At 47.4% G+C, this 13,686-nt stretch overlaps 4 protein-coding genes across 4 annotated transcripts; 2 read left to right on the forward strand and 2 right to left on the reverse strand.

The window, feature by feature from the left end:
* Positions 1–3: 3 nt before the first annotated feature.
* PPTG_15589 (hypothetical protein) lies at positions 4–1,427 on the reverse strand (the record flags this gene model as incomplete). The annotated part of the gene is made up of 1 exon (XM_008912843.1): positions 4–1,427. Exon 1 carries the CDS (start codon positions 1,177–1,179, stop codon positions 4–6), a length of 1,176 nt encoding a protein of 391 aa, XP_008911091.1. The 5' UTR covers positions 1,180–1,427.
* A 3,255-nt stretch (positions 1,428–4,682) lies between these two features.
* Positions 4,683–5,012, reverse strand: PPTG_15590 (hypothetical protein; the record flags this gene model as incomplete). The annotated part of the gene is made up of 1 exon (XM_008912844.1): positions 4,683–5,012. One exon carries the CDS (start codon positions 5,010–5,012, stop codon positions 4,683–4,685), a length of 330 nt encoding a protein of 109 aa, XP_008911092.1.
* A 772-nt stretch (positions 5,013–5,784) lies between these two features.
* Positions 5,785–6,217, forward strand: PPTG_23759 (hypothetical protein; the record flags this gene model as incomplete). The annotated part of the gene is made up of 3 exons (XM_008912845.1): positions 5,785–5,804; positions 5,887–6,074; positions 6,171–6,217. The coding sequence occupies 3 exons, from the start codon at positions 5,785–5,787 to the stop codon at positions 6,215–6,217; spliced, it is 255 nt and encodes an 84-aa protein (XP_008911093.1).
* A 984-nt stretch (positions 6,218–7,201) lies between these two features.
* Positions 7,202–10,134, forward strand: PPTG_15591 (hypothetical protein; the record flags this gene model as incomplete). The annotated part of the gene is made up of 4 exons (XM_008912846.1): positions 7,202–7,370; positions 7,428–8,135; positions 8,203–8,905; positions 9,027–10,134. 4 exons carry the CDS (start codon positions 7,202–7,204, stop codon positions 10,132–10,134), a joined length of 2,688 nt encoding a protein of 895 aa, XP_008911094.1.
* Positions 10,135–13,686: the final 3,552 nt, after the last annotated feature.

A 13,686-nucleotide genomic window follows, 5' to 3' on the forward strand; every position in this document is an offset into this window, starting at 1 on the left:
TTTTTAACCAAACGCGCTCTTGAAATTCCAACGATATGAGGCGGTAAGAATCTTCCCCTGAAACGACGTGCCGAGTATTTTAGCGACGTCATCCGGGTCTCGGATCATGGTCAACCACTTCTCAATAAGGTGGCTCTGCATGGACGTGACGAAATCGTTTCCTCCAAGCTTCTTTCTATCAGCGATGAGCATAGTCGCCAGGGTTTGTTCACCATATCTCTTCCATAGAGTATTGAACGGAAGTTTTTCATTTCCGGTCGTTTTCTCGACGTATTTCGCCCATGCCGCAAAATTCGGGTTTTCAAGAGTGACACCGCGCTCGTTGAGTCCCAGCTTGGTAAATATTTCGTCACCATTCCATCCGAGCTTCTTCCAGATGTCAAACTGCTGGTTCTGCAATTTCACCGCCAGGTCCTTGGTCTTCGCGTCCTTGGCATTCAACACAGCTTGTTGGAGCATCTTAGCCACATCGTCCTCATCGAAACCTCTTCTGAGCACCTCGGTCATTGACAGTGACATCTTATTCTGCGCGTTATAGTCGTCAAGATATCTGCTGAGTGTCAAGAAAGTTGGGCTGGTTAGGAGATCGTCCACATCGTTCGCGAGTTTTAGCTGTTTGAGAACGCGGTCTGGTGCCAACTTCTTGCTCCTCCAGAACAGGATCTGTTGTTCCTGCAAGGTCGCCCCAATACGCTTCGTCTCCGCGACGCTCGACTTTGATGCCGCGTCGATCATCTTCGTCAGTACGTCATCATCAAAGTGCTTCGATAGTGTTGCGATCATCGAGATCTCCTCGTTAAGTGGGTTCGCGTTGTACTTGGCCACGTATTGCTCCCAAGCGAGGAACTTCGGATTCTCAAAAATTGTCTTGCCTGCCTTGACATTCTGAAGCTTGAGCTTCTCGAAGACGTCGTCTCCGTTTTTCCCCTTCTTGAGGTAGTGTGAGAGCTTTTGCTGGGTCCACACGTTCTTGAGATCGACGCCCAAGATCGATTTAAAATCAATCCCCCTCTCTTCGTTGCTGTAGGGAGTGTACGTCCTCAAAAATCGCTGGGCTGCGAAATTATGCGGTTGCGCGAACGAATGAGTCGTAGCCGTCGTGTCCGTCGAAAGCGAGAAAACGGTGGAGGTTGCCAGGAGAGTAGCAGCAGCTACTAGCACCACACACCGACGAGGCATGACTGGCTGGACAGATTTTTAACCAGGCAACGACGACAATGGAGAGGAAGTCTAAAAATGACGAAAGATGTACAGCGCACTCCATCACGCAGTGAGCATTGCTCACTGAGTAAATTGATGGTACACAGTAGTAGGGTGTATCACGCACAACGTATGCGGGATTACGTACTGCGCAATGGTAACAACCGTACGATGCTGCACGGCAACCAATCCCAAATCTCCATCCTCATCCCGGTCAAGGAGTGGGTACTGGGATGGTGCCAGTGCATAGAGCTCACGGGCACAGACAATCCTCTTTGAAGTGATATCGTCTCGAAGCCAGTTATATTACTATCCGGAGAATTCATTAGCAAGAGCTGTTCCATTATAAGGGTATCATCGACAATATGGCCACTGTGCTTACCAGGACGGTCGATTACAGTAAATGACCACGATCTTTCTTCATGCTGACGTGATGGGTGTATCGCCTCGAGTGATAAGTGGGTTTCGGACTCTGCATGGGGCGTTTTAAAAGAGGTTGGATTGCAAATGGTACCGGAAAAAGCAATTATGTTGCTGGATATATTTGAAAAGAGATCACCACGCGTCAAACTTCTTTAGTTTACGATTTCTTGATAGTAATAAATGTGGATTTTGTATCATTAAGTCCAATCAAGAGCTTAGAGGCAATGCTATTTGGGCTATGCTGACGATCAGTGGCTGTACTAACATTATGGAAATTCTCCATACAAAAAGTGTAGAGTAAAATATAGAATAAGTGTGAATTGACGTATTCAATCTGTTTTTTTTGTCATCTGTAATTCTGATACGGAAGTTACAGCAACTGTAATCGCGAGATGGATCTGCTCACTGAGAGCATCTCCAACGGTACAATCTATTTATATAAGTTGCTAACGCCTCCCCTCCCTTCACTATGGGGTACCGTCAACCACCTGCTTACTGATCTGTCACACTCCTTCGGGTTGTTCACTGGCTGAGCGTGTGTCAGCCAATCAAAGTGGTGAGATTCGTTTAGGCTGCTCTGTGGACACCACTTTATTAGTGGGCGGTGTCAGTAGGCTATTTTACATGATGCAGTCCACAAGCCAGTTCTATCCGGGTGCTCTGCCAGCTCGGCTTATTGTGCCTTTCCAAAGTTTTGGCCAATCTGACCTTTAAAGCCTGGTCCTAAGCAAGGGTGGATAGGGCTAAAGGTGGGATTTGAGGACGAACTGGGCTTAGCCAGGCCACTAAATAAAATGATATTTAACAAATAACACTGTTTGATTTTGCCGACTATGATCCAATAATACTTGATTGTGGTGGACCTACGTAAGGGCTCCGATTTTTTTTTATCTAAAGGGTGCCTTTTAACAAATTAAGGGCTGAATGACAAGTATTTGTTGGCCATTTACCCCTACGTAAGGTATCCACAACAGATTGATTTTAAATCAAATATAGGCTACTCATCAGACATACGCTGGCGAGGCATTGTCTTGCAGTATGTCTACAATATTTAAATCAGCGTAGTTGCCGGTGTACTGGGCGCCTCGGCCAGAAGCCTTCGGAGATAATACAAGACAACAGGAAATGTCGACGACACCTTAAAGAATGAGTGGTCATCTAAATGGGCTGGTCAAATATTTCTTTGATTGCCATCGTCTTTTTTTCGTCAAAGGGTTAGGCTAAATTTTAGTCGGAAGCACCCGCTTCCGACTAAAATTTAGAGGGCGTTTTGGCAGAAAGGTACAATAACACTTTTCAAAGAGCTCTACTTGTGTACCGTATATGTAACGATTTTTTTTACGAATTAAAGACTTTTTACAAATAAAATGCCACCGTCAAATGTTCTAGATTTAGATGCCCTCTACGATTACAAGACCACAACTTTAGCGCTCAACCAACACCATTCAAGGATAGCTTATCGGTCCTGATCGTCGCTTGGAAGCGTTCGGACGCTCTGGAGTATTCTCACAATGGCAACCGTCGCCCGCCTCCTGTAGCTACTGTGTGTGGTAGCGTGCGCCAAACTTGGCGCGACTAGCCTCAGTCCGTTGTGCTGAACTCGATTGAGAATGCCTGTTTTTATGCCGATCGCACGCGCTGGATAAAATGGAATCGCAACGTGTACGGGTGGAAGTTTCAGCAGTCTTGGAGCCGTGATGGGGCAGGGAACCAGCTAACCACAGAGCTCGAGAGCGAGGACACATTCAATCTCGACGACATCGATGTGAGGTCGGCGTAGTGGAGTAGGAACTAGAAGGCCTCTACGAATAGAAGAGTCCTCGTCAAATTTGATCCGTTTCATAATAAATAGAGGACCGATCACTATTCGTAAAAATCCGTAAGTCGAGTAAAATTATTAATATGAACCAACCCGTTCCGGACCAAGAATTTATAATCGGCAGAATAAAACCAAAATAGGAGGGATAAAACCCAATCGATGAATACCTGGGACTTGACAAAGAGTAGAATAGATTCACTACTAGTATTAATAATATCTCCGACGACAGTACCAGTAACACGCACCGTGGTATCGACCAGTATTTTGTCCCACAAAGAGCAGTATATATAAATTGGAAACCGCGACAGAAACAGTAGTGTATAACTAGCTGCGTTATTCTGAAAGTCATCCGACACTAAAGCAACGTTCTGAGCGTTTATAATCGATTCGATAGGGTCATTGTGTAATGTTGTCGCTCCAACTACACATTGCATGCTGGACGAAGGGGAAAACTGTACAAAGACAACCAAAGATGAGTTCACGAGGTATAAACACCATTTAGAATAGTACGGAACACAAACACGTAGATTGGTTAGGCTACACCTCATAGAACTAGACAATCGAGCAGTAAACGTACCATCCCTGTGTCCTCTGCGCCAAGTCTTCCAGAATGAAGTTCACACACTGTGAACACCGCTCTGCACTTCAACCAATAAAAACGTTCAGATAGTTTTGTTGGTCAACTGTCGTACGCAAGTGATTGAAGCTCTTCTATTAATACTCTTGTCAAATGCCCATATTATACGGTATATGTATTTCCATCATCAAAATCGGGCCGGAGAGCTTTGCTCACAAACATACACCTGTACATCGAAGTACGCACTATCAGAATGTACACGATATCAAACTGGTATTAATAGCTACATAATGACATCAGGAGAAATAAACCTATTCTAAGTTACAGGACAAAACGTATGTAGCCGTCTGCATGTATTTATTTGTACATATTAGAAATGCAACTGAGAAATAGGTAGATAAATCTATCATGTGCCTGTATAATCTGTTGTCAGAATCCGTGCTGTGAAAGTTGAGTTTGAAGATGAAAACGTTGTATATCTGTTTGAAAGGTTATGTGCAGAATAGAGTTGATTGACATATTTTTATTATTTTAATAATACAGCAAAATTGTGGACTTTCATTTTTATACTTCCTCTGGTTGATAAATGATTGCAGGAAGGCAATATGACAGGTTGGGAGGTTTTTTGTTTGCCAAATTTTATTGATCAAGTGATATCAAATTTCAAATCATATTGAAAGTGTTAAATGGAAGAAGAATCGAAATCAGTGCGCTGCCACGACTAGCAGCTCTAAGCAATACAATTGCGTATAGATCCCTGCTACACGACAAGCTAACAGGCAACCGCTTGGCTCGCCGGAGCTTTGCCTTCCCCAGGTGTGGTATCTTGTACAAATTACCTCCCTTCTGTCGCAGGATTTCCAGCATGCACGCCTGTAGAGACAGGAAGATGTAATCCACTGTGTCAGTCTTCATGTTTCGATACGCCTCCTTCACCGACGCAATAAGAGCTGCGATACCCTTTCTTGGTAAACGATGTTGTAGGCTCTGCATGGACGCGAATACTCCCAAGTCGAGACAATTTAGATCCGGCGAATTGGGAGCTTGACACCAAATCCTGATGTTCCAGCTTCCTTCGGTTCCGCTGCAACGATGTCCGGGTCGGACGGTGGAACATGAGGCTTTGCGTTATCTTGTTGAACAAAGATAACCTGCCCGCTGTCATTTCTTGGCCACTTTTCCTTAATTGCCGGAAACACTTTAGTCAGCAAGTAGTTCTTGTACACTGTCCGATCAACCGTGTCAATATTGCGAGTGTAAATGCCTCCTTTGGCTCAGTTCTTGCTTCGACGCTTTGCCGCATACTGCGCCGTGAATGACCATATTCCTACTTTTCCATCCCAGTGTTGCTTACGATGGGGGTCGTACCTAGTCAAACAAACAAATTATGAAAGGTTATTAACCCCTTCAAACCGGGAGCCTGCATATGCAACTTTTCAAAAATGATTAACCTCCAATAATGCAGGTTAAGCTCAAATATGACTTAAAATTTGTATAGGTTTTTTTCAAATCCTCGGCAATACAAAATCTAAGTCAAAAAGGACCCTACAAGTGTTGGCTCTCTGTACGTGTGGTAGCATAGCAGATACACATAACAAGCGACGAGACAAAGAATACTTCTCTAAATTTGAATACAAGATATAAAAGTTTATGTGGTAAACATAAGTTTTACATTATTTTCTAAAGGTAAAATTTTCGCTCCCTCTCCAGCCACTCATTCGAGAGTTCGCGCCCGAAAAGAACGGAGCCAGGCTCGCTGCATGAAATGGTTGCTGTCCGAGGCAAGTACGTGAGCAGTCAAAACATCCCGTTTGGCGTGGCGTGGAAGGAGCCGAAGAAGCGCTTCTAAAAAGCCTTCGTCTACCAGTTCTGCACCATTCCAGACGCCACCAGCACCTCCTGCTGATCCTGGTGTCACAACAAGACCACCACCCGCTCAAGCGACCACCACCCAGCCCACGTCTCCACTCCAACCTTCTTCAGGTACCCAACAGCCTTTGGCGCGACAAACGCAAGTGAAGCGCACTCGAAAAGTGCCCAAGCTACCTGCCACGGGTAAGCAGAAGCGTCGCCGCTCATGTGATCATCAGTTGCATGTTCATGATATGATATGCAGGATATGCTGGATAACTAACTAGCATAATGCATTAGCTCGTTCAGTACATCCGTCTGAAGAAGCCACCCGTACGCTATCCTGAATATTTCTTTGACCACATGCGTATTGATGCAGTCTAACGCTCGTGAATGCACTATAGTTGACGACGCCATATCTGATGAAGAAAAAGCGCCAGTGCCAGTAGATGAACCCGTTACTCAAAAATGTAACTTCATACAAACAATTGATTAGGCTGTGTAGCCAGCAATCGCCACCATCTCGCTTACCACCACTGTAGTACTCCAACAGCTCTTCCTCCCCAAGAAAAAAGTCGATGCCCTTCGTGCCGTTAGCATGTCCGCCAGGGCGAACGTACTTCCATCTCGGATCTAAGTCCTTCGCTCGTGGTCTTACAGATGTCCGTCGTCGCTCAAACCCCCCCCCCCCCCCCTCCCATCGTGTTGCCAGGTCCTCATGGAGGTGACGAAGAAACTGCTGAATCGAGGGACGAGGGGAATTCCAACATTGAGTCTGTTGAAGAGAACAACTGGGATCTCTTCTGCCCGGGGCATCCACATTCAAGCGGTCAGTTGTTTCTGCAAGTATATCTTCTTAACCCTTTCGCGAGTCACTTTGGTAAACTATAGTATACACATCTAGGATAGTCGGTATCATAAGGAGGCATTTTGCCTCCTTTAAGGCGAGGGATGGACCAAGTGTGATTTTCTTGGTTTTTCTATGCCCATAACGACCTGTCGTAAACGTACTTAATTATAAAAGAAGGCATTTTGCCTCCTTTAACCCAATAAAGGCCGGATTCTGTATTCGATAGAATAAGGGTGATTGCAGGTATTACTAAGTCGCAAGCTTGCAAGCAAGAAGGTGGGGAGAAATTTCCCGCATATAAAAATTTATATGGATGGGGATGGGGCTTTTTATCTTGCAAATTGTCGACGGGGAGATAGACAGGTATTTTCCCTGAGTCATAGAGAATACGGTATAAACGGCTTAGAGGTTTGAAAATCCTACCGCAAACCATTTTCCTGCATCCCCCTCTTTCTCCTGCTCCCACTCATTAAGCAAAGCGATGGACGACTGGGTGGATCCGAATGCGTTCCGGAAGCTGTGGAACAAGCTGATCAAGAGTGGGTGGAAGGCTAGGCAACCTACGGGTCTCGAGGTGGACTACACGTACGTCAAGCCTGGTGTGGTCGGTAAACTGCGCAAAAATCAACTCAATGCAGAGTATTTCATCGGTAAGTCTTGCTAAATGGCGCTGCAAAGCTCGTATACTAACTACGCATACGCTGTAGGTCCCAAGGAGCTGTGGGAGTACGCTAAACGGGAGGGATTAGTTACCGACGTTCTCCAATATGACGCGGCCCCGCCTTCAAAGAAGCCACCTATGGGAAAGCTTGCTGCATACGCAGCCGCAAAGCAACGTGCCAACACCCTTCAATCGAAGCCTGGCGTAGTGGGGACTGCTAATGCAAAGGCTACTCCACATGAAGGTGCTTCGGTGACCAGTACAACGCCGGTTGCTACAGAACAAGCGGCTACGGCGACCAGTACTACGGCGACTGCTACAGAACAAGAGGCTACGGCGACCAGTACTACAGCGGCTGCTACAGAACAAGAAGGTGTGATGGGTGGTCGTTCATCCGCAGCTACAAGTCGCGAACAGGGCGTGCTCAACAAAGAATCCAAGTCCGAAGACACAGCCAATGATTTGGACAGCTTCAACCGTGATGACGTTTTGGACGCAATGCGCGTGGAAAACCTCTTTGGTCCCATTGCAGCAGATGATATCAATGTCGCGGGTGAGTCTTTTGCCTATGGAGCTGAGTCTGAGGACGACGATGAAGCGTTTGACGAGACTGGAAGCGACGAAGAAGAGTTTGCCGATGAAGTGGAGTCCGACCGACAGTTTGAAGACGAAAGTGATCTTTTTCAACAAGATGATCCGGCGATGCGAGAGCTAGGTAACTCAGGGTGGGAGATATACGATCACGATCACTGCGGTAAGGCGGTCGGATACAGAATAACACGTTGCGTGTGCTAACGTATTCTGTATTGCCATTGGTACAGCTGATCGAAGCCTGAGCGGAGCTGATCTCTACACGGGCAGATGGGGAATCACGAAGTCTGCTGCGGCGTTTGCAGACTCCCCGCTCAGTATGCTGTTTTATTTCTTGCCCAAAGCTCTGTGGAAGAATATCACGGCAGAGTCAGAAGCGTACCAGAAGCGGTGTATTCCAGCAATCGCGGAGAAGACACGTGAACGCCAACTCGCTGTGCAAGCCAGGGACCCCAAAAAAACTGTGGATGACTTGGACGCCATTGTGGACAAGCTCGAAAGGCAGAAATCCATCCGAGAACACGAGATACTACATGTGCTGGGCTTGCTTGTGGCGCGCACTCTATGCGGACACACCGATGGTTTGGCAAAGCACTGGGCCGTTAGCGAGGACGGTGCTGTCCCGCGCGGCACGTTCGGAAGATACATGAAACGTGAAAGATTCAGGACGATAACGCGGTTCCTGCACTTCACGAGCACCGGCAGCGAAGGACGAACCACCGACAAGGCGTTCAAGATTCGTCCAGTGTTACAAGTCATCGAAAAGACCTTCCGTCGGGGGTTCCGGCTTGGCCCTCGCGTGAGCTTCGATGAGGGAACTATCCCAAATCGAAGCCAGTACAACCCCATACGGGTGTACAACAAGGAGAAACCGCACAAGTATGGAACCAAGTGTTACATGACCTGCTGTGCTGTCACGGGATACTGTGCAAGGTGTGGGGTGGATTCGGTATTCGACAGAATACAACGTTCTGCATTCTGTCCTATTCTGTATAAACTCCGTATCTGACAGAACAAGCTAACCACACCCTTTTTGCTGTTCTGTATACGACAGAGTTGAAGTATATCTTGGAGCCGAGCCTGACAAGAAGAAACGTGAAGGAGCTTCCCAAAGGGCAGTCATCAGGAACATCTCCAAGACTTTCGAAGGTTTGCCAAAGCGGAGGCTGATCGTCGCAGATAATTTCTACAGCTCACCTGCTTTGGCGCTTGCACTGCTACCCATGGGATTTTACTACGTGGGAACTCAGCGCGTGGATCGACTGGGCTGGCCAAAGGAAGTGATGTTCAAGCAGAAGCGCCGGCCACAGTACATGCCACGCGGAACCTATCGAATTGCCCACGCTAAGGAGTATCCAGCGCTAGTCGCTACGGCGTGGATGGACTCAGCTCCCGTTCACATGATAGCAACGGGATGTTCTACGGTGCTGACGCATGTGGCCAGGAAGGACAAACGTACGGGGGCTATCACGCAGGTGCCGTGCCCTCAGTTGGTTGCAGACTATCATTCGGGTATGGGGGGCGTGGACACCCACGATCAAATTCGGCTCCAGCGTTACTCCATCCAGCGCTATGTGGGGTTCAAAAAATATTACCGTCAGCTCTTTCTGGCGTTCGTTGACATGGCAATCATCAACGGGTTCATCCTGCACCGGATCGTCATGAAGCAGAAAGGGGAAAGGGTCCCTAGCCATGCAGAGTACATGCGCCGACTTCAAGTGAAGCTACTGGCAGTTACCTCTGTGAGCTTTCGGACGAATCGCTATTGCGAAGACCTGGTGAACACCCCGCTACAATCGCAAGAGCACGTGCTGCGCAGCACGAAAGAGCTGTATGAGGCCAAATCGGGAAGGCGCAAAGGAGACAAGAAACGTCGTCAGTTCTTGTGCAAAGTGTGCTCTGCCTTGAGCCCACCCAAGGTGAAGAGCTTCGAAAGCCGTTTTTACTGTCATGAGTGCAGTATTACCATGGGAGGATACGTGCCGCTGTGTAATACCGTCAGACGCACGGAGGCAGGAAACACGTTGACGTGCAGCCAAATCTGGCACGGCTGGAGGGCTGGAGGGGGGGGGCATTCCATCTCACCTACGAAAGAAAATTCGATTCAGAAAGCGCAAACGCGGGGAGGACTACAACAGCAACACGGACGACGGGGATACTGACGACAGCAGCTGAGTTTAGTGGCGGCGAGAAGTTAGTAGCTAGCTAACTAAAACAAATAGCAGCTTCATTTTGGGTACCATTCAGTTGTTTGCTCTCTTCCTTCTTCCTCACCAAACTTTCGGCTAGTTCTAGCCTTCATACTTCTCTGTAAGTCTAGAACTAGCCGAAAATTTGGTGAGAGCCGCGTGGCGCGAAAGCTTGTCCACTGCTGGCCACCTGAAGCGGTCGGAAACCTTGATCATATTGGGGAGGATTCAAAACAAAGAGACTTTTTGATGGTGAGCTATCCTGCCCTGGCCAATTGAAATCGTTGAAAAATTCATCTGTTGGAAACATGGCTGCGTCTTTGCGCCACCACGCAGCGCTTTTGTTCCCATGCGCAGCGTCTAGCGGTGAAAGGGCTTACTACAGATAAATTGTTGCAAACGTCGAACTATAGTTTAAACAAGATGTTACCTAAATCTGTATCCGACAAAATAAATTCCGGCCTTAATTGGGTTAACATGGATACATCGTCGTACTTGGTTGAAAACCAGGAAAAGGGGGCATTCTGCTTCCTTTTATCGCGAAAGGGTTAACACAAGCATAAAAATCCGTTATCATGAATATTGAGTAAGGTATCGTGTATGTGCAGCATACGCACTGAATTGCATTGTAAGACATACCCGTTTCGTTATGAATCTCGCGATGAAGCGGCCGAAGGTTGTAGCGGTGCAACTACGCCCGGATGATCCATTAAGTCGATGAGAGGGGCTGTGGGGTCAAGCCTGCACGGGACACAGTATGCTGTTCGGGAAGCTGGCTTAGGAGAAAAGCGGTGGGCGCCGATTCCATCGCCAAGGATAGCGCAATGGCCAACATTGGGCAAGTGGTAAAATCCTCGTCCGGAAAAAGAGAAAGACCTTGCTCTTCGAATGTCTTCACTCGAATGAAGCGGACGAAGAAGATATTTCCCGAGCCGATCGATAGATTCTCCTTTCGCAGTAACGTGATGTCAGACGCTCGTCCGAAAGAAACAACAACGGACACAGGATTGCTGTATCGTGATAGTCGGAAGCCGTAGCAGCAGTTGAATAGTCATTTTCTTCAAAGCTTCTTTCGTACATACAGGTGCCTTGTTGACAAAAGTACCGGACTCGCGCTTCATGCAGTATCGCTCCAATACTTGAGCAGATTCTGCTCCGTCGCTGGTCGAAGCAGTGGAAACTGCTCTAGCAGCCAGTTCTTGCCCTGTCGGTAGCACTGCATCACCGAATGTCTAGCAAAAAGCTGATCGTTGCGGCCTTTCTTGAAAGCTAAATGCATGCCGAACTTGTCCACCACGTGCCTCTTGCACGGTAGCAGCGTTATCGCGCTTCATGCACACCTCCAGGTACTCCATGTCACGCCTTCCTCATTGAGGAAGCCTTGAAGGAACGAAACGCGCTCTCGCGTGCGCGCGTTGTATTGACAGGTGCAAGGCCTGAGAGACTCATGGAGTGCCGGAGAGGTCGGGGTTTGCGTGTTATGTGTGAAATACGCAAATGATTTAAAAGTTTGTAGGGGAATATCAATAATAGCTAGTATTGCTCCGACCAGATATGTCGGAGCTGTTGCTTACAAACGCAACTCGCATTGGATTGGTCAAAATAATGCGCTATCTTTGTTTGATTCGATGAATTGAAATCCAGGCCTGCTGATTGATCAGTACTGTTATAGTGAGTTCTAGTATTGTCGTAGGTTTTAACGATATTAATCCATAACGGCACCTGGTGCAGCCTTGCGGGACCGAGAGGGCCCGCCTCGGCGTGAATTACCAACTAACTATGCGAGTAGTGCAGTGAACCCGTGGCGAGCGGAACGAAGACACTGGGTACTAAACATATGCATGCGCCCGCGCCGCGAAGCTGCGGCGCTTGGCTGGTGACGTAATAATTAAACAATACTTCATCTGGTTGATAATGATTGCAGGTTTCAGACATTTTGACCAATAACACCGCCTAAATTACGTGTTTACAGCGTCTAATTGGCTAAAACAAAAGCCTCGAATTTCCTCTTTCGATAGTCACCAGTTTCACCTACAACGGACGCGTGTAGCTTTCACCATTACAAGTTGTGCTCTGCAGGTACCAAGTGCAATCTGAAGCCACACCCGCCACGACTGCAATTCTGCCAAACTCCGCTCCAAAGCATACCCAAGCCTAATCTAACAGATATCGAGCGCAAACCCATCATTGACGAACTTCTCAAGCTAAGTGACTACGGTCTTTTGCCCTCGGGAGTGTATGTTTAGGTTAGTCTAAAATTCGGTTGTGCACCCACTACTGTGAGTTGTATATGGAAGCGGTACGCCGTCGCCGTCGCCGAAGGCGTCGTAGGGGGTGTATGGGCTAGCCAGATCAAAACGAAGTGCGGTAGGAAGCGGAAAACCCGCGATGAGGTCAGGGAGAGCCTAGCAAAAGTACCTGTTGAAAACCGTTCTGTTGAGCGTCGTGTCGCTGAGGCTGCTGGAAGCTCTAGACATCTCGTTCGTTGGGCGGTGAGTGAAAGCATCATATCGTGAAAAACAACGTTCATCAAGCCAGCATTAACCAGCCAAAACAAGTTACAGCGTGTCGAGCACGCGTTGTCGTTCATCGACGACGCAACGCTACACTTTGAATCTATGACCGATCTTGTTCACGTTGACGAGAAATGGTTCTACGCTGACCGTAACCGCCGTTCTACCTTGTCTTCGACGGCGAAAAGCTCCCCCCACGGTCCTGGAAGAGCCAGCGCTTTATCCCAAGACAATGTTCCTGGCCGCACTGGCCTAAATCTCAATAGTTTATATTTTAAATTTTTAACCCCCTTCAAACCGGCTGATTTTTCCTTTCCTTAACCCTTTCGTGGTCAATGGGGGGCATTTTGCCCCCTTTGGAGGGCGTATCCTTGAGTACCGCTCGTGTAACCCACGAATGGGGGCAAAATGTCCCCTTTCATTATTTTTGTGTGTTGGACGAGGCGGATTCGCCCTTTCTACTTGAACTACAAGGATTTCCAGAAGATTTGCTGTAGTACCGTTGTTTATGAAAGGGGACAAAATGCCCCCTTTGATGGCCTACTGACTTGACCTTCTACAGTGCTGCTATTATCTATAGGGACACTAAAGATTTTGTTGTTCTACTCGCATTACGCGGAATTAGATTATGCAACTCGGTCTAAAGTTGACTTACACAATGACTGACAACTGGCAGAAACGGTTTTTAAAAAATGTGCGTATTGCAAATTCTAAAGTGAAATTGCCATTTTAGGGGGTGTTCCTATCTATAGGGACACTAATTATTTGTCAAGATACTGAAGTGACGTTTCATTTCTATTGGCTAAAATTATGCAATTAGCTCGGAACAGTTCTTTTCTCCCTCTAGACCACGCGCGGAATCCCCAAGCAACTCACGAATGCCACGAAAGAAACGATTGTCGGCGGAGGAGATAGGACGAGTGAAAGCACATTTTGCAGACGGGAAAAGCAAACGCTGGATCGCCCGTGCAATAGCCCGCAGTGTCAATGCTGTATTCAACGTCCTTCAACC

Source organism: Phytophthora parasitica, assembly GCF_000247585.1.
Source record: "Phytophthora parasitica INRA-310 unplaced genomic scaffold supercont2.50, whole genome shotgun sequence".
NCBI classification, from domain to species: domain Eukaryota; phylum Oomycota; class Peronosporomycetes; order Peronosporales; family Peronosporaceae; genus Phytophthora; species Phytophthora nicotianae.